General features: G+C 36.2%; 1 protein-coding gene across 6 annotated transcripts in view; it reads left to right on the forward strand.

The window, feature by feature from the left end:
• The window catches only part of CNKSR2 (connector enhancer of kinase suppressor of Ras 2), a 292,571-nt gene that overhangs the window by 247,429 nt on the left and 17,710 nt on the right, over window positions 1–27,432 (forward strand). For all 6 annotated transcript variants that reach the window (XM_027054659.2, XM_027054656.2, XM_027054661.2 and 3 more), the window contains one exon: window positions 1,387–1,963. In XM_027054659.2, coding sequence (XP_026910460.2) covers window positions 1,387–1,963 — 577 coding nt within the window. The remainder of the gene's footprint in view (window positions 1–1,386; window positions 1,964–27,432) is intronic.

Raw genomic sequence — 27,432 nt, forward strand, 5'->3', positions numbered from 1 at the left:
AGCACAGCACTGGCACTTATTTATTAAGTGCTTAATAAATATTTCTGAAATGAATAAATAAATATTTCTGAAATAAATGAATGGGTCCTTTTGACTAATAACTAAAAGGGAAGCCACATTTTTAATAACAGTGTTTGATGTCAATGTCTCTTAGCTAAGAATTGTTCCTAATATATATGCACATTTCTTTAATAAATGCTGAGTGTAACAGAATGCAAGGATGAGCTATAGAAATGAAATCATGAAGTCAGTGACAAGATACAGTTTATATCATATTTTCCCTCTTTGCCTAAAACATCAGGGCCTGAATAATTCCTTTTAAATATTTATAAAAGAGGAAGAAAGGGAAACTGCAGCTTCAGGGAACAGCTCTTTAATCATAGCAACTTGTGAATTTCAAGAAGGAAGCTATTTACATTGTTATTAACATGTGGGAAGATAAACTGCCCCCAGAAGATGCCATTTAACTTCTCCTTTACCCAGAGGGGCAGCGTGTGCTTTTACCTCAGCCAGGCTTGTCCTGGCCACCACCTGAGCCCCATTTGCCTTGATCACATTTGACAAATTCAACTCCTCCTGCCAGAAAGGAGCCAGAGCTGATCTGTTAGCCCCGAGAGCTAGAGTAAGCCTTGTCCCCAGTAGGGGCACCTGCAAGTCTTTTACAGCATTCACTTGATGCCAGTCCATTTTCTTGGTTGTACTTTGTACTGTAATATATACTCCCAAACTTTAAATTCCAAGAATAGAAATATTCCATTTTTCTTTTGTGTTTATGTACCCTGAGGTGCCCATGCCCAAGGCAGATGCTCATCCCCATCAGAGTATAATCTCACCTTGCCTGTATGTTTAACTCTACAAAGTGCCACAAATTGAAAAGACCACAAGAACACCTTTCATTGGGGCCCATAGGAGGATTCATTCACCTATGAAGAAGAGGAGGGGTTCTGTCCGATTATAGGCACCTTCTTTTCACATCCAAAAGCCTCTCTCCTTGCTCTCACCCCCAAACTCCACAAAATCCAGAAATATGAATTTGGCAGCAATTATTCAGGGTTTTAAATTCCTAGAGATTTTTTAAACTTCAGATTTTTCTTAGTTGCTGAATATTTCTTACATAAGCACTCAAATTTTCTTATGCTTCACTGTTGTGCAACTTTGCATGTTAATATGTCAGACTTTTCATGAGAGTCTGGTATAGGTGCATTTCAACACTCCACATCTCAGTCTCTTAAAATATCAGCTGGGCCTAACTTTGAGATGTCTGTAAACTTGACTAGTCATTAACTTGACTGGTAAATGTTAACTGTTAGAAATCTAATGTGTTCCTTGGTAACAGAAGTAGTCTGTTACTTTCTGTAGAGACTGATCAGAGGCTCCTTTCCACAGATGAGTTGTGCCAGTCCTTACGTGGAAGCAAAACACAGCCGGCTCTCTTCCACAGAGACCTCTCAGTCACAGTCCTCCCATGAAGAGTTTCGCCAGGAAGTGACTGGGAGCAGTGCTGTGTCCCCCATTCGCAAGACAGCCAGTCAGCGCCGCTCCTGGCAGGATTTAATTGAGACGCCCCTGACAAGCTCAGGATTACACTATCTTCAGACTCTGCCCCTGGAGGATTCTGTCTTCTCTGACTCCGCGGCCATCTCCCCAGAGCACAGGCGGCAGTCCACCCTTCCAACTCAGAAGTGCCACCTACAGGATCACTATGGGCCGTACCCCTTGGCTGAGAGTGAGAGGATGCAAGTGTTAAATGGAAATGGGGGCAAACCTCGAAGTTTTACTCTGCCTCGAGATAGCGGGTTCAACCACTGCTGTCTGAACGCACCCGTTAGTGCCTGTGACCCGCAGGATGACGTGCAGCCCACAGAGGTGGAGGAAGAGGAGGAGGAGGAGGAGGAGGAGGAGGAGGAGGAGGAGGAGGAGGAGGAGGAAGGGGAGGCAGCAGGGGAAAACATAGGAGAGAAAAGTAAGTATGTTGGAGATCCTTAGCCTGTGTACACAGTCCTAACCTTTTCAAAGTTCTTATTTTAAGAAAATAGAATTTTGTTTCCCTTTTTCTTAAAATAATAGTCTTGCTGCACAGGACGTTAGGTATCCTTTGCTGTTTTACTTTCAGAAATTGAGTAACATGGCGGGGAGAAAGGTGGATAATGAACCCTATATCCCAGGACACCCAAAGCTAGAGCAAATGCTTTTCTCCAGTTACCCATTTTCCTTGTAAGGTTAATGATAGTCATTTCTTTTTCTCCTACCTCTTATCCACTTTCTTCTCCCTTGTATATATCATCCCTTTGGTCCACAGTCATTGCCCCCTGAGTTTGGGTTAAGAAACTAAATGCTTCAAGTACGGTGTTAGCAGAACCTTGGTTGAATACGTAAGTGAACACAGAAACACACACATATGCACACATACATATACAACTTCCCTTTTCACTATTAAAAGATTTAAAGGAAAAATTCAAAAGAGTTTTCCAAGAAGAAATTTCAAATAGCATTTCTGTCAACTCCAAATGGCCAAAATTGTTTCTAGAAACCAGTTTGCCAAAAGCATTTATTTATTTTCTTGGTATATATGTTAATTACAAAATTCAATTTATGTGAATCAACTTTGAAGAGAGACAAAGTCAATTAAGTAATCCTCTGACTTTTTGGCATTAAGAATATGTTTACTAATTCTCAAGTTCTTTATCTAACATGCCTTACCAAGCATCTGTTTATAATTAATGTGATACACCAGTCCAGAAACCCAGGCTAGTTTAAGGGAAAGGCTAGAACTCAGTTACCTTACTTAGAAAGAAAATCTAGGTTTGGCTGTAAGCCCTAAATGTAAAAATTCCCTCCCCCCCCCAATAAAAAAGTACAGTATTAAAGAAGTAGTATAAAACTGTTTGCATGTCTTTATTCAAAATGAAGTTTGGGCCAGTTAGTGCAGCTGACCCAAGCTAGTGTTGATGAAACCACAGTTTCTGATTTGTTCCCACCAGGGCATTAGACTTCCCTTTTTAAAGGATATAAGCAGACTATAGCCATCCACCCATTTTGTAAGTATACGAGACTTTGATTATGGGATATATTACTGTAAGTTCTTCTTCACAATTGGAAAAACAGTTCAAAGCTCACAGAGGGCCAGCAGGTCAGTATCCTCATGCCCATGTTAAACTTGGCTCATTTAAAATGAGAGTCACTTTGGAGATTATTAGCAAGAGAATACAGTAGAATTCCTTTTATGGTCTTCATTGCCTTATTTAAGGAGAATTATATCTTATACCATGAAAATATGAGTTGCTGGTAATAAAAATCATATGTTAAAGCAGTTTCCATGTGAAGTGTATGTTGGCCATAATCTCCATAAGGAGCATTACAAAAGGTATACTGTTGGTGCAGGAAAAGGTAATTACCATCTACTACCTGCCAAGCCCTCCCAACATTCACATTTATCAGAGATTATGGAAGAGACTGGTGAAGAAATATCTAGGAGCCATGTGAGGTCTCTGTAGGACTTCTGGCAAGCATGATAATACATTTTTTAGTGTTATGATGATTACCAAAATCAGGATACTGTTTTCTAAAATTTAACTAAAGATGAGTTAGAAACTTCATTTTGACTGTCATCTATGTGCTGCGCAACTGCTGTAACTAAGTATGTGAAGTTTGTTCAGTATTCTACAAACATATTGGGGAAAATACTTTAACTCTGCCATTTTAAGATAAATTGTGTTGAAATTTGCACAGCCCTCTGAAATAGAGAATTCTGTTCAGAAAACATATCATCATGGCCACAGGTAGAAGTCATCGATGATATCTTTTTCGCTTAAGCCAGTTACTTCCCAGTTCCCTCTGGCCATCACAGGAGGGAGTCCTGGAAAGGAGAAGGCTCATCCTAGGGCCTGAAAGGAAAACCTGGGCCCACAGAGCATCTATAGTTAGATGGCTTTCGAGTTTGTTCTTCTAGTGTCTCTTTGCTGTTTTCTTTATTGAATTTATTTTTACCTTGTACATGCACTACTAAATTGGTGAGGTTTTCCTTCAGGTTCCCAAATGAGTCAAGTGGGCAATTTTTCGGTACTTTCCATCTCTTTCAGTGTCTCTTTTTTTGTGGAATAACTGTGATAAGGCAGAACAGTCTTAGCAAGTGTGTCTATAGATCTAATATTGCGCACTTTGTCTTCACAGTTCAATATTTTGGGGCATTTCATGCTATTTCAGTCAGATCTGCTTCACTAAATGTGGCCATGCACTATATTTCAGGGCCCCATTTCTTTCTGGGCATTTTCCCCCAGATCTTTCGCTTGATGTGTCAATGTTCATCAAACCATTCTCAGCAGAGCATGTGTTTCAAGGTTGTCTACTAGAAGATGCTTTCTATTTAATAGAATGTCTGTCTGCCTTCCTTATGATGGTTTTTCTGCATTACTGTTTTTAATATTTAGGATTGTACGATTTGATAAACACTTCACTTGAGAAACACCAGCTTTAAAATCCATGTTTTCAAAAGAAACTTTAAGGTCTAGTTAAGGGGTGTCGTGTTCATGGCTGCCCTGGGTTGGCCATTAGGACCTAGTATTCCAGGCTTATTATTCAAATCAAGCTGCTGGGTATTATGTCAACAGAGCAAAAATTATATACACAAAAGAAGCTGTGGCCATCCCACCAGTCTCAGGCTTACGACATGCCTTCCAGTGCAGAGCATTCACTATGCTGCCCACAGGTTGGCAGGCACCTGTGCTTGTTAGAGTCAAGTAGGGATGTATTACTAACTGTCATGCTCGAGGCCAGCATTTGCTTTGACCTACTATAGTGAATTTGCACTTATCCAGCACAAACCTGCAGAGGACATAAGTTTTGTGTCTCTAGCTACACACGTTTTTTCTCAGCTTACCAAGAAATTAAAGCTAGAAAGTATCAGGCAAGTGGGCAGAAGGAGTAATGGAAGAAAATGTGAAAATATAGCCTATCTTCTGCTTTAAGGATGAAGAATTATGTCATCACCCAAACCCCTGTCTTATCATTTATGTTTACCTTAACTTTGTATAATGTGATCTATATTATACAGTGCTTACAAGTTTACAAAGCAATCTAAAAAGCAAAATGTACCTAAATCGGTGATCTAGATGTGTTTTTTTTTTCAATTTCCCTGCTTATGAGGTATAAATGTAGCCTTCTTTAGAGCAGTCTTCAGTCTGTGTCTTCTCATGGTTGGACTACTTTTTCTCTTATTTTGAAATTCATGTATTTAACTGAATCATACTATGATTTTTCACAGGCAGAACTCATTTTGGTGTAAAATGGATGGTATTAAAAGTACACACATGAGACCTGTCTTGTTTTCCTTTGACTTAAAAGCCAGCTTACATATTAATTATCCTGACCTACTTCACTGGCATTTGGGAGAAGACAAGTAATTTCCTATTATCCCAATTAGCAGTTTCGAAGCTTACTGAGATATGGGCCTTATAATACCTCAGTTATATTAAATTATAAATTATGTCAGCCTGTGCAACTTCCAAGGAGTATAAATCATTAAAGTGTGGGACAAAATATAAAGATATACTTCATTCTGAAATCAACTGCTGTAACACTAAAATACTGTTTTGGTTAATACAGCTTGAAGTCTACTTGGGATAGATCTCTTTTCTTTGCCATACTAGGCAGTTTAGATGAGGTTTTCAAAAGCTTTATCCTTTAATCCTGCTGATTTCCCTCTTGGCAGTTGTAAGAATACTCTTTACTAGCTATACATTCTTGGTGCCTCCATGTACTCAATGAAGTTATAATGTGCTCTTTTTCATTGTCTTAGAGATAATTTACCAGTATTCTCCCTTAATTTGCACATGTATTAGCTTGGTCTTAGGGATGTATAGCAAAACCTACAGCTGTGGGGGATGGGGTTTGTGGGGGTGGAGGTGGAGGGTGGATAAAACCTTGTAGCTACATTGCCCATCAGGTTATCTGGCCAAGATACTTACTGATGCTCTCAAAATGAGATTTGCTGAGAAATGGTTTTTAAAGTTATTTTTTTAAATCTAACCTCCTTTGCATAGCAATCGTAAGTTAAGAGTTGTGCAAAGTATGCAGCTCAGTGGCCTAATATCTTAAATTATCTAGGCAGAGAGGATAGATAATGACTGCCAATATAGTGTAGAAGAATATAGATTAATCCTCTTCAATCATTTTAAGGGTCCTAGAGTAATTTCCTGAAGAGTTTCTAAAAACTATGAATTTTATTTTTTTAAGAACATTCAGGTACAAAGTATGTGGGCAAGGCGAAAATATTCCTAGAATATGAAGTTGTGTTAAAGGATAAAAAGGAGCAAGTTGAAAATAAAGAAAAGTGTTACAGCACTTTTTTCTATTTTATTGATTGTCAAGATAAATTATGCACAAAGAATTTAGAAGGGCATAATCATCAATATTATCCTAAATTATAGTTCAGGCCTAAAAGAACAGATGGAAAAGATATATAAGCAATGTGAATAAAAAATATGCATTAAAGTCAGAAAAAATAGCAGAGAACCTTGTCACTTTTGTGAAGTTTAAGGGCATTATTCTTGGCTGGTTATGTAACAAGTATATATAGAGAACACAAAAAATTCTAGAAAGTAGTAAACAAATGTTCTCTTAATACCATATTTTCTGATTTTGAAGAAATACTATTACAGAGACATAAAACCCTAAAGACTAGATAGAAAGTACGGCCTAGCTATAATGCTGATACTGATTATAGGTTGGATTTGTAATCATACCTCCCTCAGTTTTGGCTTAGATGATGAGGAAAAATTATTACCTTAACTTACAGGATGTTCAGAGGTGGGGTTGTTCCAGAGTGAATTTTGTGGCTCTGCAGTGTAAGACTGTCACTTAACTTTTCTGTAATGCCAATAGCTCTAAACATCTCTTCTTATAAGACAGCATCCAGAGAGCCAAAGACCAATATCTAAAGAACCCTATCTGTAGTCCTTTTTCTGTAAGAACAAGGAAAGCCTTTCCTAGATCCTTCCAGCAGACTTAGCTCCATATTTCATTGTCCAAGGTTTCATCATATGCCCAAGTAGCAAGTGAAATGATTATGAATAGTTGAGACTAACCTTGATTTAAGATCATAAAGAAAAAACTGTACCAAGCTGCTTATCGTTACTATCTACATGAGCCTGTCCACTATTATGTATGTTATATCCTCAAATATGTTTGTTCAAGCAGTGTGGCACTCTTTTAATATATATATATATATATATATATATATATATATATATATATATATATATATATGCAAACATATACCCCATATCACATCACATCATTTAAGTCTTGGCACTAACGAAATGTTAGATCTATAAAAGGGGATAAATACTATGTAACCCTTGCGGTGCCTGGGTGACTCAGTAGGTTAAGCATCTCTTTTTTTAAATTTTTTAATGTTTATTTATTTTTGAGAGAAAGAGAGCATGAGCAGGTGAGAGGCAGAGAGAGAGGGAAACACAGAATCCGAAACAAGCTCCAGGCTCTGAGCTGTCAGCACAGAGCCCGACGCTGGGCTCAAACTCACAAACTGTGAGATCATGACCCAAACCGAAGTCACACGCTTAACTGACTGAACCACCCAGGTGCCCTGTAAGTGTCTGACTCCTGATTTCAGCTCAGGTCATGATCTCTCAGTTCATGAGATCAAGCCCCTGCATCGGGCTCTGTGCTGACAGTGAAGAACCTCCCTGGGATTCTTCTCTTCCTCTCTCTCTGCCCCTCTTCCACTCATGTTCACTCTCTCATGCTCGCTTGCTCTCTCTCTCTCTCTCAAAATAAATAAACATTAAAAAAATAATAAAATAAATATTATGTAGCCCTGAAAATATAGCAAGTTAGATATAATAATTATTGACATTTGAAATGAATAAGCATATTTTCCTCTCAACACTAAGTGATCGGAACTTAGAATATGTTCTCTGGAGATATTCCTCCTCAGTTTAAATCCTTGCTTTGTGACTCTACCACTTGCAAGTGACATGATTTTTTTTTTCTTCTTTTCTTTTTTTTTTCTTTTTTTTTTAATATGAAATTTTTTGTCAAATTGGTTTCCATACAACACCCAGTGCTCATCCCAACAGGTGCCCTCCTCAATGCCCATCACCCACTTTCCCCTCCCCCCCAACCCCCATCAACCCTCAGTTTGTACTCACTATTTAAGAGTCCCTTATGGTTTGCCTCCTTCCCTCTCTGTAACTTTTTTTCCCCTTCCCCTCCCCCCTGGTCTTCTGTTGAGTTTCTCAGGATCCACATATGAATGAAAACATATGGTATCTGTCTTTCTCTGCCTGACTTATTTCACTTAGCATAACACTCTCCAGTTCCATCCACGTTGCTACAAATGGCCAGATTTCATTCTTTCTCATTGCCAAGTAGTATTCCATTGGCAAGCGGTATGATTGATGAAGCTATTTAACACCTCTGGTCCTCAATGTCTTCATTGTTACATCAGGTGATAGCAGTACTTGAAGTTAGGTAAGAGTCAAATGAGGTAATACCAGAAAGCACTTAGTTTCCATATCTGACACACTGTAGGTCTTCCAATAAATTTTTTATAACTGTATAATTTATGTAGGTTTTATGCATATTTGGATTTGGGCAGTGAGAGCAATTATAATACTTAAATAGTGAATTAATCCTGGAAAACCTCAATAAATAACATTTACCTGACTACATGCCCTAACTTTGTTCAGTTCTAGCTATTGAGTTGAATCATATGAATTGCTGTTTTTATAGGTCAAAATGATGAAATAGCAGCAATTTTGTATATTTCAACATAATATATTAACTGTATCCTAGGAGCTAAAATAGAAATGTCCCTCACTTTACATTCTTATCACTCACTCACTACTCCTTTCATTTTTGACTTTGGACATTTGAGAATTCCAAATAGCAACAGCCTTCTATATGTTTACTGAAATATGTATTTATACACCTTGCCAATAAGGTCTCATTTCAAATATTTTCCCCTCAGAGTCCTCCCCTGACAACCCAGTCTAACCCAGATGCCGCTTCACTACCATAGCCACCACCATTCTTTCTCTGCTATGTTACCCCATTTTATATTCTTCACAGCTTTATCACTATGAGTACAATACCAAATATTGTTCACTGATTTATTTTCCATCTCTGCCTAGCAGAATATAAGTTTGTGAAGAGCAGGGATTTTATTCCTGTTTGTACACCCAGTGCCTAAAATGATATATGGCCATGGTAGGCTAGACACTATTGGATGAGTGAATGAATAAGTGAATGAATAAATAATAGCTAACCTCTTTTGTCACCAATGCCTTTCCATTTTAGTATATAACGGTTAAAGCTAAAGTTAATGTTCTATCCATCATGTGACTTAAGACATGAATAAAACCATTGTAAAATTCATTTGGGTATTTTATAGAGAAGGACAAGACTGCATGTTCAGAATACTGTCTTCATGCTGGACATCACAAAGCTGGGATGCAAATAACTGTAATTACTGCTCTTTTTAGTATGGCTCATTTATAGTCACCTTCTCTCCTACTGAAACCATACTCTTCCTGATTTAGTTGCATTTCAAAGACGAAAGCCATGAGAAAATGACATGAGAGATAACCAGTTCATTGTTGGAAACCAGATCTTCCAGCACCCCTAGGCAATTGTTTTTCCTACCAAAATCTGCTGTCTGTGGAAAGAAGGCTGGCCCCCTTGGTAGATGAAGCCGCCTAGCTTCATCCTGATTCATTTGTAAAATGTGTCGAAATTGCAACTTGTACTTGAATGAATAACCAATAGCCCTGCATTGGCCAGGAAAATAAACTCAGGAATGTTAATAAGCAATGAAGCCATATTTAAATGGCAAAAGAATGAATTCTAGATGCTACAGAGTCACACCAGTAGAAGATGTGGCCAGATAAGAGTTGAAGTTCACATAAAAGGATGACGAGCCCTCACCAGTATAGTTAGGACAAGTTATGATTTACACTTTGTTTTACCAAGAAACTTGATTAGGTTCAGCCACTGTTTTACCTGCTAATATTTTCACATATCAGAAAAGCAAACCACGTTTCTTCAGGTCATTATTAGCATATTGTCAGTTTCTCAGTGGAATAATTTTCTATTTTATTTCATGAGAACCTGTCCTAAGTTCCGTCTCCTTTTACCTTGCCAGAGAAAGCTGAAGATCATCAATGCTTCCCCTTTTTCCTCTCTACATATGAAATCTACCTCATATGGTCACCAACTACTAGAAGATGGTAGATTAATACATAACAGGATTGTTCCATAAAACATAGCTTGGAAGTTTTTAAATTTCCCCATGTTTTTCTTTTATTGTTTTAATTGAAAACTAATAACTTTCTTATTGCTAAATAAATAAAACAATGGTGAAAGCAAAAAGCTACCCTCTCTCCTTATTCTACAGAATTTCTGTTCAAAGTTAAGGTTTTAAAAATTAATTCTCATATGACTTTGTTTTCTTCATGTATCTTTTTCTTGTCACTCAGTGTGAGTAGGGAGGTAAGGTATGGTTTAGTTGGTTTTCAGTTAGTTTTCCCTCAGAAATTTTTTTGATATGATCATAGTTTATAATATAAGCAACAGTCTTGTGAGATAACTTACCACCTGAGAACCCAGCCCCAACCCCAGCATATACCACCCTAGAAAATGCAGCAATTACCTGTTGACCTTTTCAAAAACAATAGGAGGAGAAGTGTGAGAAGCAAGAAATGATAGTGCCTGTTCATGCACAATTACACCCTCTTATACACACCCGCACACTCACTGATCAGAAGCTCCTTGCCTACCTGCCTCATGTCTTGGTGCCATGTGACTTTTGCCCACCCTTCTTTATGAAGGTCTTCCAATAATGTCATCTTATCCCAAAGCTCTGTGCTGAAAACAGCTAAGCGAGAGACAGCTAACTAAAAATCGTAGCAAGTCTAGCCTCTAAGAGCTAGAATGTAGAACTCAGAGACTGGCTTCAGAACCACTGTGTCTGATGGTCAGAGTTTACCTGTAGCTTTTGGCTTTAAGTTATAAAACGTTAACCCTTCTACTAAACTATCTTCCTTATTTTTTCCAGTGTTCTCATTAGCTGCATTCTTCTGGTGTTTCTTATGTTAGGACATAGGCACATGTTAGTTGGGCTTTAATAGCTCAATCTATTTTATTCTAAAACTTTTCCTTTAATGGAAGAATACTCTTATTGTGTCATTCATAAGAAAACAGTGCTTATTACTATGTATTTTAAGTGCAAAAGTGACACCTTGTCATAAAAAAGTATTTTAATATTTAAAACTCATACTTGAGGACTCCTAGAAGGTTCTTACCTCAGGAATGTAATATGACAATTTTATATGCATGTGTTTCTATTACAAGCACAAAGTATGCCAATAAAATGAACCTTCTGAGTTATTTCACAGAATTTCTGAGAAATTGCAGAATACTTGAAAGTAAGGATGACAGTTATTAAACTCGTGGATTAAGTTCAGAGCTACAAATCCTTTAACTTTCTTAGTCATGGATTCTCTAACATTTCAATATCTATATGTAGCTTACTAAAATGTAAACTAAACCTTTATACTGTACTTTTGGTTTGCTGTATCAATGTATAGTCTAATTAGTTCTCAGCATGTATTCATTTATTCATATTCATATATTTGACATTTTTTATTGTTTATTTACTATATACCAGGTACTATGTTAAGAGTCTTTCTTCTATAGCTCTTCCATAAGTCTACTTACAACAAAAATTTATAAATTCTCTTAAAGAAATAAGAAAGATATTCCTTTCTGATAACATGGAATAGAACAAAGAATTTAAAGTATGCAGCATCATTGTTATCTTGTACCAGTCATTTTCCCAAGTAACCAATTAATAATATTATAAAAATGATTCTTTGAGAGATGGCACATCATATTCTGTGTTCATTTTAAGGTACTTATCACTTATGCAAAAGTGATAAAACTGGTTAGAATAGATAAAACAGATCACTTTTAGAGCTATTTCTGCTTTGGCTCATTCCTTGAACATTATGGTTGGGGGAAAATGTATTCTGGTTACTCAGCTACTAATGATCAATTTGTACTGTCATCAAAGCAATATTAATCTATGGTCAGTATTATACTATACTGGCCCTAATACTATACTGGTATAGTATTATACTGACCATAGATTAATATGTCTTTGATAATTGATAAGATCCTTCCTAATTTTACAGCAAACTAACATGGAGTTTAATTTTCGGAAAAATCTAATATTAGCAGAGTGCCTAATACAGAAAATTATGTTGTACTTCTATTGTCTGTTTTATGGAAATATCAACCTTAGCTTTTTAAACAGTTTTTCACTTAATTCCACATTTATAATCCCTAATCTTCCATGATGTTGAATCTGATATTTTTATTGTGCTGTTTTCTTGTTTGGTAAATCATTCATAGAATATATTGACTTAATGCCTAAGATCTATTCAATGACCTCCAAACTTTCTCACCCATGAGTTTAATGGCTTCTTTAGCTATATTTTTTTCCTTAAGTTATTGTTGTGGTTGTTCTTGGCCTAATTTAGAGTCTATTCTAACATTATAAAATGGGTATTTTAAAGCAGTCATTCACTTCAGGATTCTCAGTGACAGAAAATAGCCCACAACTTGGTATCCCTGAACTTAAACTTCATATCTTTTTCCTTGAGATTCTCTGCTGTTTTTTCCTTGTTTTTTAACAATGCCAACACACAGGGGTTTTTTCATGCCTTTTCTAAAAAGAACAGGGAGGAGAGCAACTTGGAATCAGTGGGGCTTTAATACAACCCTCTGCCAACTCTGACAGTAAGTCCCACCCCTCACTTTGTACTCTATTGTCTTCTTACACCACATGGAGTTGCTGGGAGCCATCTCTTGATTTAGCATCCTGGGTTCTAAGACTCTTTTATTAACCTAATTAGAAGGATTTTTGCCCCAGCACTGGAGGTAGGAAAGATGTTTACCATTCCAAAAATAATTATATACAAATACTAAATATATTTGCTGAATAATTAAGTGAAAAGTTAGGCTTTACTTTGAATGCTTCTTTAAATGTGTAACACCTTTTCTGGGTTGTTGTTGTTTTCTTTTTTTTATTTTTGGTATATACTACAGCGAACAGTATCTCTCTGGTTAATACTGTAGAACCCATTTTAAATGCTTTATATTAAGGTAAATAATTCATTTAATGGAGTTTTTTTTTTTTACTGGCATAGGCATATAATATGTGCCATGCTGTATGTAAATATGCATAATAATTAGCCATCTCACCCTAGAACTTAGAGTTTTAAATATTCATTTTCCCACCCAATAGAGAAATACTCTTTATACAGTTGAAAAATTATTATTGAGACTCTGCTTGCATATTTTAGGCACTCAGAGCCTACTGCCCCCAGGCAGGGCAATTCATGTTGAACAGTTCTAGTTAAAAATTCTCCCTTGTACTGACACAAAAGCTGACTTCCTGTAAGTTTTCCACTCTTGGACCTTGACATTGCAATTTAGAAAACTACACAAGTATTTGAATGGCTGATATGTGGAAGAGGGCTAAGATAGTCTTTGAAGTTTCAGAGGACATAATAGGTGGAAGCTACGGGCGGGGGGGGCGGGCTTTTTGATTGATATGAGGTGGAAATTTTCCAATGGTTGCATTTGCCCATGAATGGAATATCTCTTCTAGTCAGTTTAGTGGGTTCCCCATTACTCATTGCTTAAGAGGAGGCTGAGTAACCAGCTACCAGTCAGGGCTTCCCAAACTAGTTGGACACTTGAACCTGATGGCTTCTTCCATCTCTAAAGTTTTATGGTTCTCTTCAACATACTGGCCTTGCTTTTACTCTCACTCTAGTGCTGTGTACATTGTACATGTCCAAAACTATACAGTGGAATTTTGTTATCTAGCATAGTTTGTGTGTCTCATCTCTGAACTGAATGCACATAATCACCTTAACTTTCTGACATGAGTTCTAGATAACTCACTATTCTGGTTACCTTCATCTGTATACCTTGTTTCCTTTTAGTGTCCCCTTGCCAAGTGTATGGGAACTAGTACAGTACTTTATTCAAAAAGATATCATACAAAATTTCATCATATGCAAGGCATGCTGCTCTTGGCTTTCCTCTTATCTCCCAAACTAGAGATACCGTCCAGAAAGAAAAGGCCAGCTTAAAATGCTTCATTTTTATTGAATCCATGTTGGTCCTTCTGTTGAAATTAAAAAATGAAACTCCTCCCAATAATACTCTATTCTAGAACTTTTCTATGTGTCTATAACAGATTTATCATTTTGTTCTCTTAGAACCCATGCGGAGTATTGTTTGTTTGGATAAGAGACCTCTCTTCAAGCCATAAGTCTTGAGGGATTCTGACAGTGACCCTAAGATAATTTCCAGAAAGTTTGTTCATTTCCTAAAATCATTCTGCTCATTCAAAGAGACCACAAGGTGGGTCTTAGTCATCCTTTATGTCAAGAAACACTTCTTTTTAAATTTCCCAGTTTGAAGACTTACTCCATACAGGAAAAACCTAAAATATTTTTGAAGCTGTATGTTTCTACTTTCTTATGTTATTTTTTTTTAAAGAAGCTCTGTCTTCAGGTTTTTCATAAGCCTCAACGGAACATTTGCCTTCCTGACACTCTTTTTATAAGGAATCAGATTATTTTCTGTTTGTTCATTTCTAGTAGCCTCTTCTTCCATCTTTTATAGAAATCCTCCTTCAACTAAAGCTTAGAAAAATCTCCTTGTAACTATCTTGACTTCAGCTGCATCTCCTTTCCCTGTCTTATAGGGACAATTTACATTTGTAGTACTGGAATTTAATTTTTTTAAACTACTGACCATCAAAAACTAGTATTTGTCTGAAGTTTTAAAATAGTATTTCTTATCATCTAGGATTCATATTTGAATGTGTGTTTTCTCTCTTCACCACTAGAAAAACAAAAAGAAAACCCAAACTGATAGGGCTTTTTCTAGTCCCCTTCACATCTAGAGTGATGCTTACTTCTTCCCTGTGGTTCAGTGTTAGATCCCAAATAGATTTTACTAGTGTCTTTATATTTTTGATTCATGAAATTATCAGAATTTTAATGCATGCAGCAATTACTTACATTTATTAATCTCATTTTTAATACAGTACTCTTGTACTTAGTGTATTGGTGACAAGCAAAAAAATATTAGAGCTTAAATTATATCATTTTTTATTTTGTCATCTTTGGAAGGTTTCATAGATACTGATCCACCAGTTTTTATTCTGCAAATAAAGGGGAAAGTGGATATAAAAATCAGGTGACTTAATTATGACATTTTGCAAGATTTTTAATCCTTTTTTCTTACATCCCTCAATCAGTACCAGAATGTGTCAAGATAGAGTGTTAAAATCATACAGACCCTGGCTGTCTACAAAAGTCAGTAGGAATAAGGAAAGAAGAATGGAGATTTCTACTAACTTATTATTTTAGATCAGTGTCCTGTCCCTGGTGAGCCATAGTTCTTGGTCAATTGCATTCACTGTTTCCTAAGAATTACCATTTCTATACATAACCCAACTCACATCCATTATGAGTTATAGCCTCAAATTAAAGAAACAAGTTGCATTCACACCTCTTCATCTTAAGCCCTTTTTATAAAATAATAATGGTGGTAAAAATCTATACTATCAGTTTCTGTTCTAAAAAGCCTATGGGGTAAAATTTGAATATTTTTGTTTATTAGGTTACTTGCTATAATGTATCCAGTGCTAGATATTTGCTGCCTATATATAAAGGATAAGGCTATTTCTTGAAGGTGATCTCTTTTATTACAGTTTTTAGGGAATACATGGTAAGATTTTATAACATATGATTTAATGAAAAGTAATGTTGAGTTCCACTGTCCATGTTCCTTGAGCTTTTCACAAAAGCCAGTGATATACCTCTCCCAAATGAATAATTAATATAGCTCATGATAAAAATAAAAATAAGCAAACAAACTAGATTTGGCCCTTCAAAAACTGCATGCCTATAGTTCATTGAGCATGCGTGTATTAAACAAGGTTTATAGCCTGTACCTCATTGTCATGGAACCAAGACTAAACAAATGCTGATTAAAACTATTCGGGGGATTTATGGCTTACAAAATACTGTATACTGTTGGAGGAAGAAAGACATGGGTGTCCAAAAATTGATTTCTGATCAACTATAATGAGGAGAATGAAAAAGAGAATGGAATAACTATTCTTCTATAATTCCAGCCAAAATTTAGTAATTTCACCTATTCATTTGAGCTGTGAGTTTATAAATCACTTTCAGGTTTTTAGAGTTTTTTTTAAAGAAAGTTTTATTTTTCAAAGGTTTAATTATTTTGAGAGAGAGAGAGAAAGTGAATGCAAGCAGGGGAGGGGCAGAGAGACAAGGAGACAGAGGATGCAAAGCAGGCTTTGTGCAGACAGCAGAGAGCCCGATGCAGGGCTTGAACTCAGGAGCCATTAGATCATGACCTGAACTGAAGTCTGTCGCTTAACCAACTGAGCCACCCGGCACCCCAGGTTTTTAGAGTTTAATGAATACACTCCAGCAGTGATAATGAGACAGGCAAATAACATGAGTGACGCACTATTTAAACATCAGTAATATTTCCGCTGGTGACATCATATCACAGTCTTCAACTTGTGAAATGTGTGAGGAAGTTCTACGCATTACTGATATTCAGAAATATCTTTTTAGTATACTGAGATGATTAACACCAAACCAGGAGCTTTAAGCCAGTTACACTATTTTTACAAAATGCAAAGCTCTTCTATTTTACTCTGTGTCTTAAGTTTAAAAAAGAAAAAGAAAAAAAAAGAAGGAAAAAAGACAATGCAGTTTGTTTTACAGTCAGTCATCAAAAGCCTAATAAAGAGGGCTTGGTTAATATCCCAAAGGTGAATCATAAAAGCAGTCATAAACCAGATGTTTTTAACACATCATATATCTGACCAATGAGTAAAAACTCAAGAACACTTTATTATATTTGCAGTTGACTTTCACAGAGTTAAAATGATGAGTATTGTGCCTATAAAGTTATAATTCTTAAGGATAAAGAATGGGAGCAATCTGGAAAAGGATTCTTATCAGAAAAGGAATAGGTTGCCCTTGAGTTTGCAATCGTGACTTGTTCCATTGGTTTCCAACTTAAGTACAATTATGATGTATTAATTTATTTGCCTAACCAAGCTTTTATTCTATCCATTGCTCAATTTCTAAAGTCAGAGGTTGTTTGTATCTGACATGCTTGGATATTACCCCCAATAGCTCATAATTCAGGTAGTTATTGCCCAATTAAATGAAAGTAGGAATGATATAAGCCATTAGGTTTGTGAAACTATGTTATAATTATCTCTAATAAGTGACTGAATCTTTAGAAAAGCCTCTTGAGTGATCCAGTGATATAAGAAATCAGATATTTTTAGTGATTGGAGAATGCTTATTTAGAATTAAGATGATCTCAATCCAGCTTTCAAAGATTATTAAAAGTACGTTATATTCTAAAAGTTAAAAAGGAATGAACAAATGGGTAAATCACTCAAATCTTTGGGTAAATTTTGGCTACTCTTTTTCTGTTAAATTCTCAATATTTTATGGAAATACTGAGATGAATAGATGTATAATATGGCATTTTAAAATAGTAACTAATGGTTATGTCATAATTGTATCTATTGTACCTGATCCATGTGGTACCGAAACCTAGTCATTCAAAAAATCTTCTTAAAGAGTAAATTTTAGACATGGCAATAAACCCTTATCAGGCAGTTTGGCTGCAAGTCCTTGTAATATCTCTTTAGTGTAGCAAAGTGATAAGACTTTTTTTGGCAGTAGTTCCTTCTAATCAGCCTCTGTCAACAGAGGACCTTTAGAGAGTGTAGTGGTAGCTATATTTATAATTAAAAATTCATCCTCAGTGAGATTCTGACTCACCTCATCTACTTCTAGTATGAATGACATGTGAATAACTTGACAATCTAGGTCATTCAAAGAAAACATCCTTTGGCAGTGGTTAGACTATCACTTCATATAAGGTCTAGATCATTCTTTCTTGACATAACAGTGCCATAAATAGCAGTCTTTAACCTCAGTGACCTATCTTCCTAAGGTTCTCTCCTCTGCCACATAGTTCACATCAAAGACTTGATGTAGATCTTCTTACTAGAATTGAAAATCTAGTGAAGTAAAGCTTCTTACCAAGTTGTTCAATACAGCTCTTTATTTAGTGTTCAGCTTACATTTCATATTCTTAGACACTAAATTAAAATGTATTTTAATTATTTAATTCAATTCAAATGATATTTATGGAGCAGCCACAATGTTTTGAGTACCCACTCTGCTAAGTGCTGGAAAAACAAAGATTTTTTTGAAATCACATAAACAATGTTTGTCATCTAATGGGAAAGAAAAACATCCAGATGTAACAGTATAGCATATTAAGTGTTTTCAAAGATAAACATGTTAAGTTCCACAAAAGCCCTTAAGAAGTCTTGATTATTTCTATCTTGTGAAATCAGACAAAGCTTCAAGGAGGATATAACATCTAAGCTGGATCAGTAAAATTTAACCAAGAGGGAAAAAAAGGGAGGGGTGAATTCTATGTGGTAAAAAAAAAGCATCAACAAGGGCAGAAATGGAAAAAAAGAATAATTTATTTTTTTGAATTCATTTATTTTGAGAGAGATAGAGAGCATAAGCGGGGGAAGGCAGACAGAGAGGGAGAGGGGGAAAAAAGTAATTTAGAGAATATGTTTCTCAAAAAAACATGATGGAGAGCCTGTGGAGATCTCCTTAGGAAGATGACAAAATCAGATACCAGTTTCAGCAAGGTCACTCCGATGGCAGTGTGGAAGATGTATTGATGTGAGAGAATGCAAGTGATAGGGAGACCAGTTAGAAAATTATTTCAGCAGTTCAGATGAGAGAGACAAATGTGGAGGCAAAAAGGTATCTGCTACTGGAAGATCAACAGGTAGACAGTAAAGTTTGAAGAGTTTAATGGAAGTTTGGAGCACCCCCAATGGGGAATTGGAAATTGAGCTAACCAACAACTAACAACTGGTCTGCCAAGTAGTCCTGAATGACCAAAAGTCAGAAATCAAATTTAGAATGGTGCCAGTCAGCTTGGATATACTGCTTTCTCTAGCATTGTTTAGTGGCCAGGCAGGAATAAGAAAGAAGATGGTTGATTTCTGGAAAGTGTATGTATAGTACATTTTCAAGAGGATGAGGAAATTGAAGGGTCTAGTCAGAGCGGTCCAGATTGGATAAGGAAGTGAATTCAGGAGAGGGCTGTGTTCTTGAGATCAAAGATTAGACATAATAGAAAAGATAGAAGGAGAGGAAACTGGAATCAAGAAAAACTGTAATACTTCAGAGGTGACGTGATTCACCATGATGACAAGTTGAAATGTGTAGTGTTTTAGGATTTTACAGCAAGAACCAACAAAGAGGGCACTTATTTCAAAACAGTCTTCAATATCTCACTTTTATGTTTGCATCTTGAAGAAAAAAAATACTTAGAATACTTTGCCACATTAGTATCTAAAGTAAGCTATCTAATTGCAAGAGGAAAATACCCATTGATATAGGAAATAAATCCCACTTATATTATTATGATTCATTATGTATTTCAGTTGTTAAGTGAAATATATTCGATGAACATAACTTCTATTATAAGGAAGTGAAAATTGAAGATGTTTTAACTTGCTACCTCAGCTCTAAAGTAAGTCTTGAATTAACCTGCTTCATTCAGGTTTACAGCATCATTACCCGATCAGTCTTTGAATAAAATAATTTTAAAGATGATATCAGGGGCATTCTGAATGGAATGACTGATTACATGTATTTGCCCTCTACTTTCAATGGTGTCTCAGGAAAACTCTTTTTTCCTTCGTGTGAACTATACTTGTCTGTTGAATGAAAGACATTTTAGGGATTTATCTTTTCTATAAAGGTATGCTACATAGTCTGGACTTGAAATGCAATCTGCAAAGCTAGGCTTGCTCATAAATCTGAATCTTTCATTATTTTCCCATGTAGAGAGAGAAGATATCTTTCCACATGGAAGAAACACTAAAATACAATTGCCTTCCCTGAGGTAAAGCCAATACATCTATAGTGTGGTGCATTTTGTTTAAATCTCCTATGTTTAGTGAACAGTAATCTATCCAAATAATAGCTGATTTAAATGAGAGCTAACTAGTAGCTGATGTCCTTATATAATATAGCTCGTTTAATCCTCACAACAACCCTAAGAAGTAAATATTGTCACTGTCCTCATCTTCTAGATGAAGAAACAGTTTAAAGAACATGATCCAGGACTCCCAGCTAGTTAATAGCAGATCTGAGATTCAGACTAAGACATCCTGACAGCAGAGTGAATGCTCTCAACCACTTATTGCCTCCTCAGATTTATCACTTTAATTCAGGTTAAAACTTAGCAAAATGTGTCATGTTTGATCTATATAAAAGAAACTAAAATTTTTACATTTTATTACAGCAGGTCAAAATCATTATTAATATGCTCTATCAAGTAAGGCAAAACCTGTGTACCACTTTACCTTTTATTACTAAAAATTGTAATTAGTGTACTTTCTATTTTTAACTTATGAGTATCCCAAAATCATGTACCATGACATATGTAATCAGTGAAACAACTTGAGTCCACCACTTGAGTCAAAACTCTTTTTTCATATATTCAAGTTTGACAGGATTCCTTTTACAGCTAATTTGTGCCAAGTTAATATTGGGATATTAGAAAAAAATTGCTACTTGTGAAGAATTAAGTCTTGAGACCAATTTGAAAAGTATTTCATATGGTAGCCAAAGTTTTTATTGCAGTTTTTCCTTCCAGGTTCCTCTTTATCCATCTTCCTTGAAACAATCCAAATATTTCTGCCTTTTTTAAAATCAGCTCATGGATCTTTTTATTTACTTTTGAATCTTTTGGTGGAAGTAGGGAGTGGAAGGAAAGCCACAGATTCGGGGGTACAGTCAGGAGATGCCACTGATTTTCCTAGTTCCTCTTCACAGATGCCAAGTCTGAGGATTTGTGGGTTACTTGGTCTTCTCTCATGATAAAACATTACTTCCTATTCGCTTACGAATCCAGAAAGTCAGTCAAGGAACTATTAACACATGCAATATTCACACTTACGTATGTTTCCAACTTCTAATTTCTCACTTTTCCTATACAGTAAGTAGTATCAAATTACCAAATTACCAAATTTGGAAATTACCAAAGTGAACTCTAGTGAAAATCTCACAGTTTCTGCATTTTCTTTTACAATATTGTATGTAGAAGCACTTTACGAAGTGAAAAGCAAACCAGAAATGTGTTAGTATCACAATCCTTGTTATTACTAAGCTAACAAGCTAAATTGATTTGCCTTCAGAATGTTTACACTAAACTGAAGAAGAGTAAAAGTTGTTCAGGGATATTTCTTAGAATTTTTTAAAAAGGAGTTCTAACTAGATTATATGACTTTTTTAAAAACAACAAGGTCTCTATCAAACTCCTAGATGCTATTTAAGAAAACCAAATTCAGAAACTAATGAATAAATTACTACTTGAGAACTGGCTTTTGATTTGACATTTCAGTAGTAACTGATGTGGGTATCTGTAACCCACCTTCCTTAGAAGATTGCCATGGCAACTCCTGAGGTACAGTACCAGTACACTGAAGCTTCAGGCTTTGTCAGTGCTAAATACAGAAGCTGCATTTGATTTCAGCTTGTCTGTTTCTATGGGGAGCAATGTACCACAGTTCTTTACACTTCCCAGGTTTACTTTTTTCATTACCATGGAGACCAGATCTGCCCACACAACTAAGATCTGAAACCATTCCTAGTATGGCTAAAACTAAGGCCTTGGAAACCAAGGCCTTCTACAATTAAAGTGCATTGTTTTGTTAAAGAAGAGTTCCTGCTTCTGCCTTTGAAGTATATTGATTTTCCACAAAGAGAAAACAGGCCTTCTAGTCCTGTGCTGAAGATTTACAATAAAGAGAAAGAAAATGTCATCATGACACTTTCCTTGGTCAAGTTCTGGTTTTGTGTTTATTTATGGTGTATATTCTGCATAGTCAATTACTAGAGAGTAATGTTTCATTTCAAATTATGTGACAGTTTTACCTAATAGTAGACACACTTAATGTATACTTTTATGGTCGTCTTAAAATGCTGCTTTTAATTTGAGTGTGGGATTGTGCAAATTTGTTTCTAAATCCAGTGTTGGTGTCTTTTAAATTAGTTTTTCACTTGCTCACAATAAAATATGTGTGAGAAGTCATTCTAGAAATTTGATCATAACTATACATGGATTTAACAAGAAAGGATTGGTGTCATTTATCACTATAAATCCAGTATAACACAGCCAGATAGAGCTGGTGAATTATTTCTGGCAGATCATATACACCAGTACAACTGTATTGTAATGTATCCTTTTTTTCAATTTTTCAATTTTGTCTTATTGTGGTAGTAATGTGGTCGTGTGTGTGTGTGTGTGTGTGTGTGTGTGTGTGTGTTATATACACACCAGTATCACAAAAAGGGCCAAAGTTCTACAGAGTTTTTTGATAATCATATTTGTTAAGGAGATACTAATTACACCATAGCTGCTCCATGCCCTCCACCCAGTGGCACCAGTCAAAAGAGATGGTAAGGGAATCTTAAGTGGAACTTGAGAATCCCAAATTCACCCCTTGATTTGCACATCCTTACAAATTCTTATCCTTTGTTTGATTTTTTTTTTTACCCTAGAGAAGGTAGCATGGTCCTTGTTTTCATGTAAATATACTAAATAGGAATTTTTTTAAAGCCTGGCTTCAGTGAAATTTGGAATTGTCCTTAATTTTTTAAGGATATTATAAATAAGCTAACATCACAAAGTTGCTATGAATTCATTAATTTATAAATGGAAAACAAATGTATTAGTATAATTAGATTTTTTGTTTTGTTCACTAGCAGGAAGTTAGCAATTTATTCCTGTATTTGAATACAAATTAAGTTGTATGATACAGAGAACCTTCTGACATTTCAAACATTTGTATCTTGCAAAATGAACTATCATCCTAAAGAAGTCCCTGTATGATTCTAGTTTTCTGTAATTACACTGATGAGTGTGGAATTCAACATGAGATGCTAAATGTTAAACACAGATATAGTTGGAAACCTTTTGCAGTAACTATAAAGTCATTTGTATTTGTCCATAAGAACGCTGAGAGTCAGCATATCTCTAACTCTTTAGTAAAACTTACTTTCTTTAAAAGGAAAGTGCTATACAATTTTTTCAGGGGGGGAAAAATGAAATTCCTGTATAATAGGGAATTTTCAGTTGTTTTTTTTTTTATTTTTTTGAGAGAGAGAAAGAGGGAGAGAATGAGCAGGGGAGGGGCAGAAAGAGAGGGGGACAGAGAATCCGAAGCAGGCTCTGTGCTAACAGCAGAGAGCCTGATGTGGGGCTCAAACTCATGGTTGTAAAATCATGACCTGAGCCAAAGTCGGATGCTTAACCTACTGAGCCACCCAGGTGTTTGCTTCTTTAAGTTTTGTTTTGTTTTGTTTTGTTTTTTGAGAGAGAGAGAGAGAACATAATAGGACATTTTTGAAAAGTATTCTTCATATGTTCTTAGATTCTATAGTTTTCCATCCCAAATGCACGATGAGTTTGCTGATCCAAAATAATTTGAAGACAACTAAGGTTGAGTTTGAATACTCATTCTAACTTCTGATTTTTTTGCTAAGATGGATGTTTGTGCTTATTTATTTACATCCATGCTATATTTCTTTTTTTTTTTTTAATTTTTTTGACACTTTTTTTGCGAGACAGGAAAAGAGCATGAGTGGGGAAGGGGCAGATAAAGAAGGAGACACAGAATCCGAAGCAGGCTCCAGGCTCTGAGCTATCAGCACAGAGCCCGATGTGGGGCTCGAACCCACAAACCGTGAGATCATGACCTGAGCCAAAGTCGGACGCTTAACCAGGAGTCACCCCCGCGCCCCTATCCATGCTATATTTCTAAGAAACATGATTTGATAGTGATTTTTACCAAAATAATGTTTCTTCTTACCACTTATGCAGTACATTTTGAGTACTTAAATGTCATAATTTCAATATCATAATATGCAGAAGACTTTAACAATGGGGATCTATGATAATAGTTTATGGTGTAATAACTATGGAATGAAAAATAAGAGAGAATATGAAACTATTATTGATTAAGGTGGGAAATTAGATTTGTGATAGATTTGAGGTAAAGAAAAATAGGAATTATGATAAGTAACTGTTAAGATACAATTTTTTTAATGTTTTTTAATGTTTATTTTTGAGAGGGGGGTGGTAGGGGCAGAGAGAGAGGGAGACACAGAATCCGAAGCAGGCTCCAGGCTCTGAGCTTTCAGCACAGAGCCCAATGCGGGGCTCAAACCCACAAGCCGTGAGATCATGACGTGAGCTGAAGTCAGGCACTTAACGACTGAGCCACCCAGGCACCCCAAGATACAATTTTCGGTTCTTATCTACGTCCCCTGAATTTTCTCTTTGACCTTTTTTGTCACTTGTTTTTGTGGGAAAGGTATTTTTGGTTATCGTTATTGCTACAAAATTTAGTTGGCAAGGCCCCTAGAGCAGTTTCTTTTTGCCAGTGTTGTTAATGAGGAAATAATCCCAAGTATCAGGTTGGTATGCCAAGGAGGTCAGTAACAAGCCATTTTGAAGTTATTAAAGAGGGAAAGTGAATATTGTAAATCTTGTAATATTGTAAGCTCACCCAGAAAAAGTAAGTAGAAGTCTATTTCAAGCTTCTACAATCATAAACAATGTTATAGCATGAAAGGAGATAAGGTCTTTAAATATTTTTAAATGTTTTTTTTAATGTATGTTTATTTTTGAGAGAGAGAGAGAGAGGCAGAGCGTGAGAAGCGGAGGGGCAGAGAGAGAAGGAGTCACAGAATCCGGGTTATTTAGGCAGGTGTGGGTGGAATCTAAGTGTTCCACAGGTCGCGCCGCCATCTTCCTCCCTAGAATCCAGGAGTCACAGAATCAGAAACAGGCTCCAGGCTCTGAGCTGTCAGCACAGAGCCCCACGCGGGGCTTGAACTCACGGACTGTGAGATCATGACCTGAGCTGAAGTAGGACGCTTAACTGACTGAGCCACCCAGGCGCCCCAGGTCTTTAAATTTTTAACATAAGAATTACTCTTTTTCTTCCTCTACTCCAAAACGTGCACACAGGCGCCCCCACAGCTCTACACATGCTTTGATGTACTCTGGTTGAAAAGAATTTATTTTTTTAATGATTATTTATAATTGAGAGAGAGAGAGAGACTGTGAGCACACAAGCTGGAGGGGGCTGTGGGGGGGGGGCGGTGGACAGAGAACCTGGTGCGTGGCTCAAACACATGAACCGTGAGATCACGACCTGAGCCAAAGTTGGAAGCTTAACCGAATAAGCCACCCAGGTTACCACCCCCCAAAATTAATATTTTACTCACCTTGGCAGATCAGTACCTCTTTTTCCCCTTACTTAGTCTCAAGGGATGTCATGATACTGGAACTGATAATGATATTTTTTAATAGAAGTAATCCCACCAATATCAAGATGGCAGTACTTTGGGGCACCTGAGTGGCTCAGTCACTTGAGTGTCCCACTCTTGATTTAGGCTCAGGTCATGATCCCAAGGTGGTGGGATGGAGCCCCACGTTGAACTCTGCACTGAGCATGGAGCATGCTTGGGATTCTCTCTCTTTCTCCTTCTACCCCTCTCCCCTGCTCACGTTCTGTCTCTCTAAAATAAAACAAAGTAAGATAAGATAAAATGAAATATTTTTTAAAACATGGCAACACTTTGAGGATAGTAAATTAGTTTAGTATTAGAATAAGAATAGGGCAGACTCCATAAAGCAAAACTTCACAAAGATCTTTGTTACTACTAATTTAAAAATATATATGTCTTCATTTATTTTGGATCAAATCTTTAAGAATAAAGTTCTGCCATTGATTGCCTACTTACTAAAGAAGCTTAGGCAATAGTACAATTTGCATAGCATCAAAATTTATCTATCACAATCATGTTTGCTGATCAGAAACTTGGCAGAAGCCATAGAGCAAAGTCCTTTGTTTACTTTGATTAGATTCTGATGGAGTGAACATGCTAAATGTATCTTTATAACCCCCACTCCCCAGGTACAGATACCCTTAATACCCTTACCTTTTATTCCAAAATGTCCAATTTGGAACATTCAAGTCAAATGTGATGGGCAAATCAAATAGGTTGAGTCACAGAAGTATAACCAGTGTTCTGAAGACATTTTTTACTATCCAGTCACATAAGTGGTTCAGGTTTAGATAAGATTGGAACTGCTTTTTAGAGTGTTTATCAGGTAGCAAAGAGAATTTCCTAAAAGGGTTATAAGTACTACAGAAAACCCACTGAAAGAAATAGACAAGAAACCAATTGAGATATAGCGGCCCCAGTTTGCCTTTTCATTTTGGCAGACCAGATATAGTAACAGATGAAGTGTTGTCAGTATCATTTACCTGTTCACCCCATTGGCAGTTCTTACCACTAAGCTGTTTCATACCAGTTATCATCCGGAGTGAATATGACCTATTTAATTATATCCTTTTACTATAATCATGTAAGGTGGTAGTAGAGGTTGAAAATTCTCATAAATTGGGGCACCTGCCTGGCTCAGTCAGAAGAGCATACGACTCTTGATCTCTGGGTCGTTGAGTTCAGTCCCCACATTGGATGTAGAGCTTACTGAAATAAATAAACCATTAAAAAAATTCTCAAATTGAAAATATTTAGTATAAAAAAGTCTATTTCCTATAGTGGGTTCATGTCTCAGACTTCAACTATGTTACCTCTGTAGCTATTACATCTGGAAATGAGAATTTTAGAGATTATTCTAAAATAAATAATTATTTGTTTAATTTTTTTTGATGTTTATTTATTTTTGAGACAGAGCATGAATTGGGGGAAGGTCAGAGAGAGAGGGAGACACAGAATCCGAAGCAGGCTCCAGGCTCTGAGCTGTCAGCACAGAGCCCGACGCAGGGCTCAAACTCACGGACCGTGAGATCGTGACCTGAGCCGAAGTTGGACTCTTAACCGACTGAGCCACCCATGAGTCCCAAAAATAAATAATAATTAATCATAAAATAGGTTGCAATAGCAACCCATTCTGCCAATAAGCTGCCGTCCACCCACGTTGCTGTAAAGAAAAATTTGCTAGGAATGGGTGTCTTTTTATTAAGGTTATCTCATTGGAGTTCAACATGATTTTTAAATAATCTCAAAATAATTTTATCTATGAAATATTTTAAAATATGGGTGAATTAGTATAGAATGGTTAAAGAATGACCTTAATATTTTATAGAGTAGGAAAAAAACTTTTCCTCCTCTGTCC

This window comes from Acinonyx jubatus, chromosome X (assembly GCF_027475565.1).
Source record: "Acinonyx jubatus isolate Ajub_Pintada_27869175 chromosome X, VMU_Ajub_asm_v1.0, whole genome shotgun sequence".
NCBI lineage: Eukaryota > Metazoa > Chordata > Mammalia > Carnivora > Felidae > Acinonyx > Acinonyx jubatus.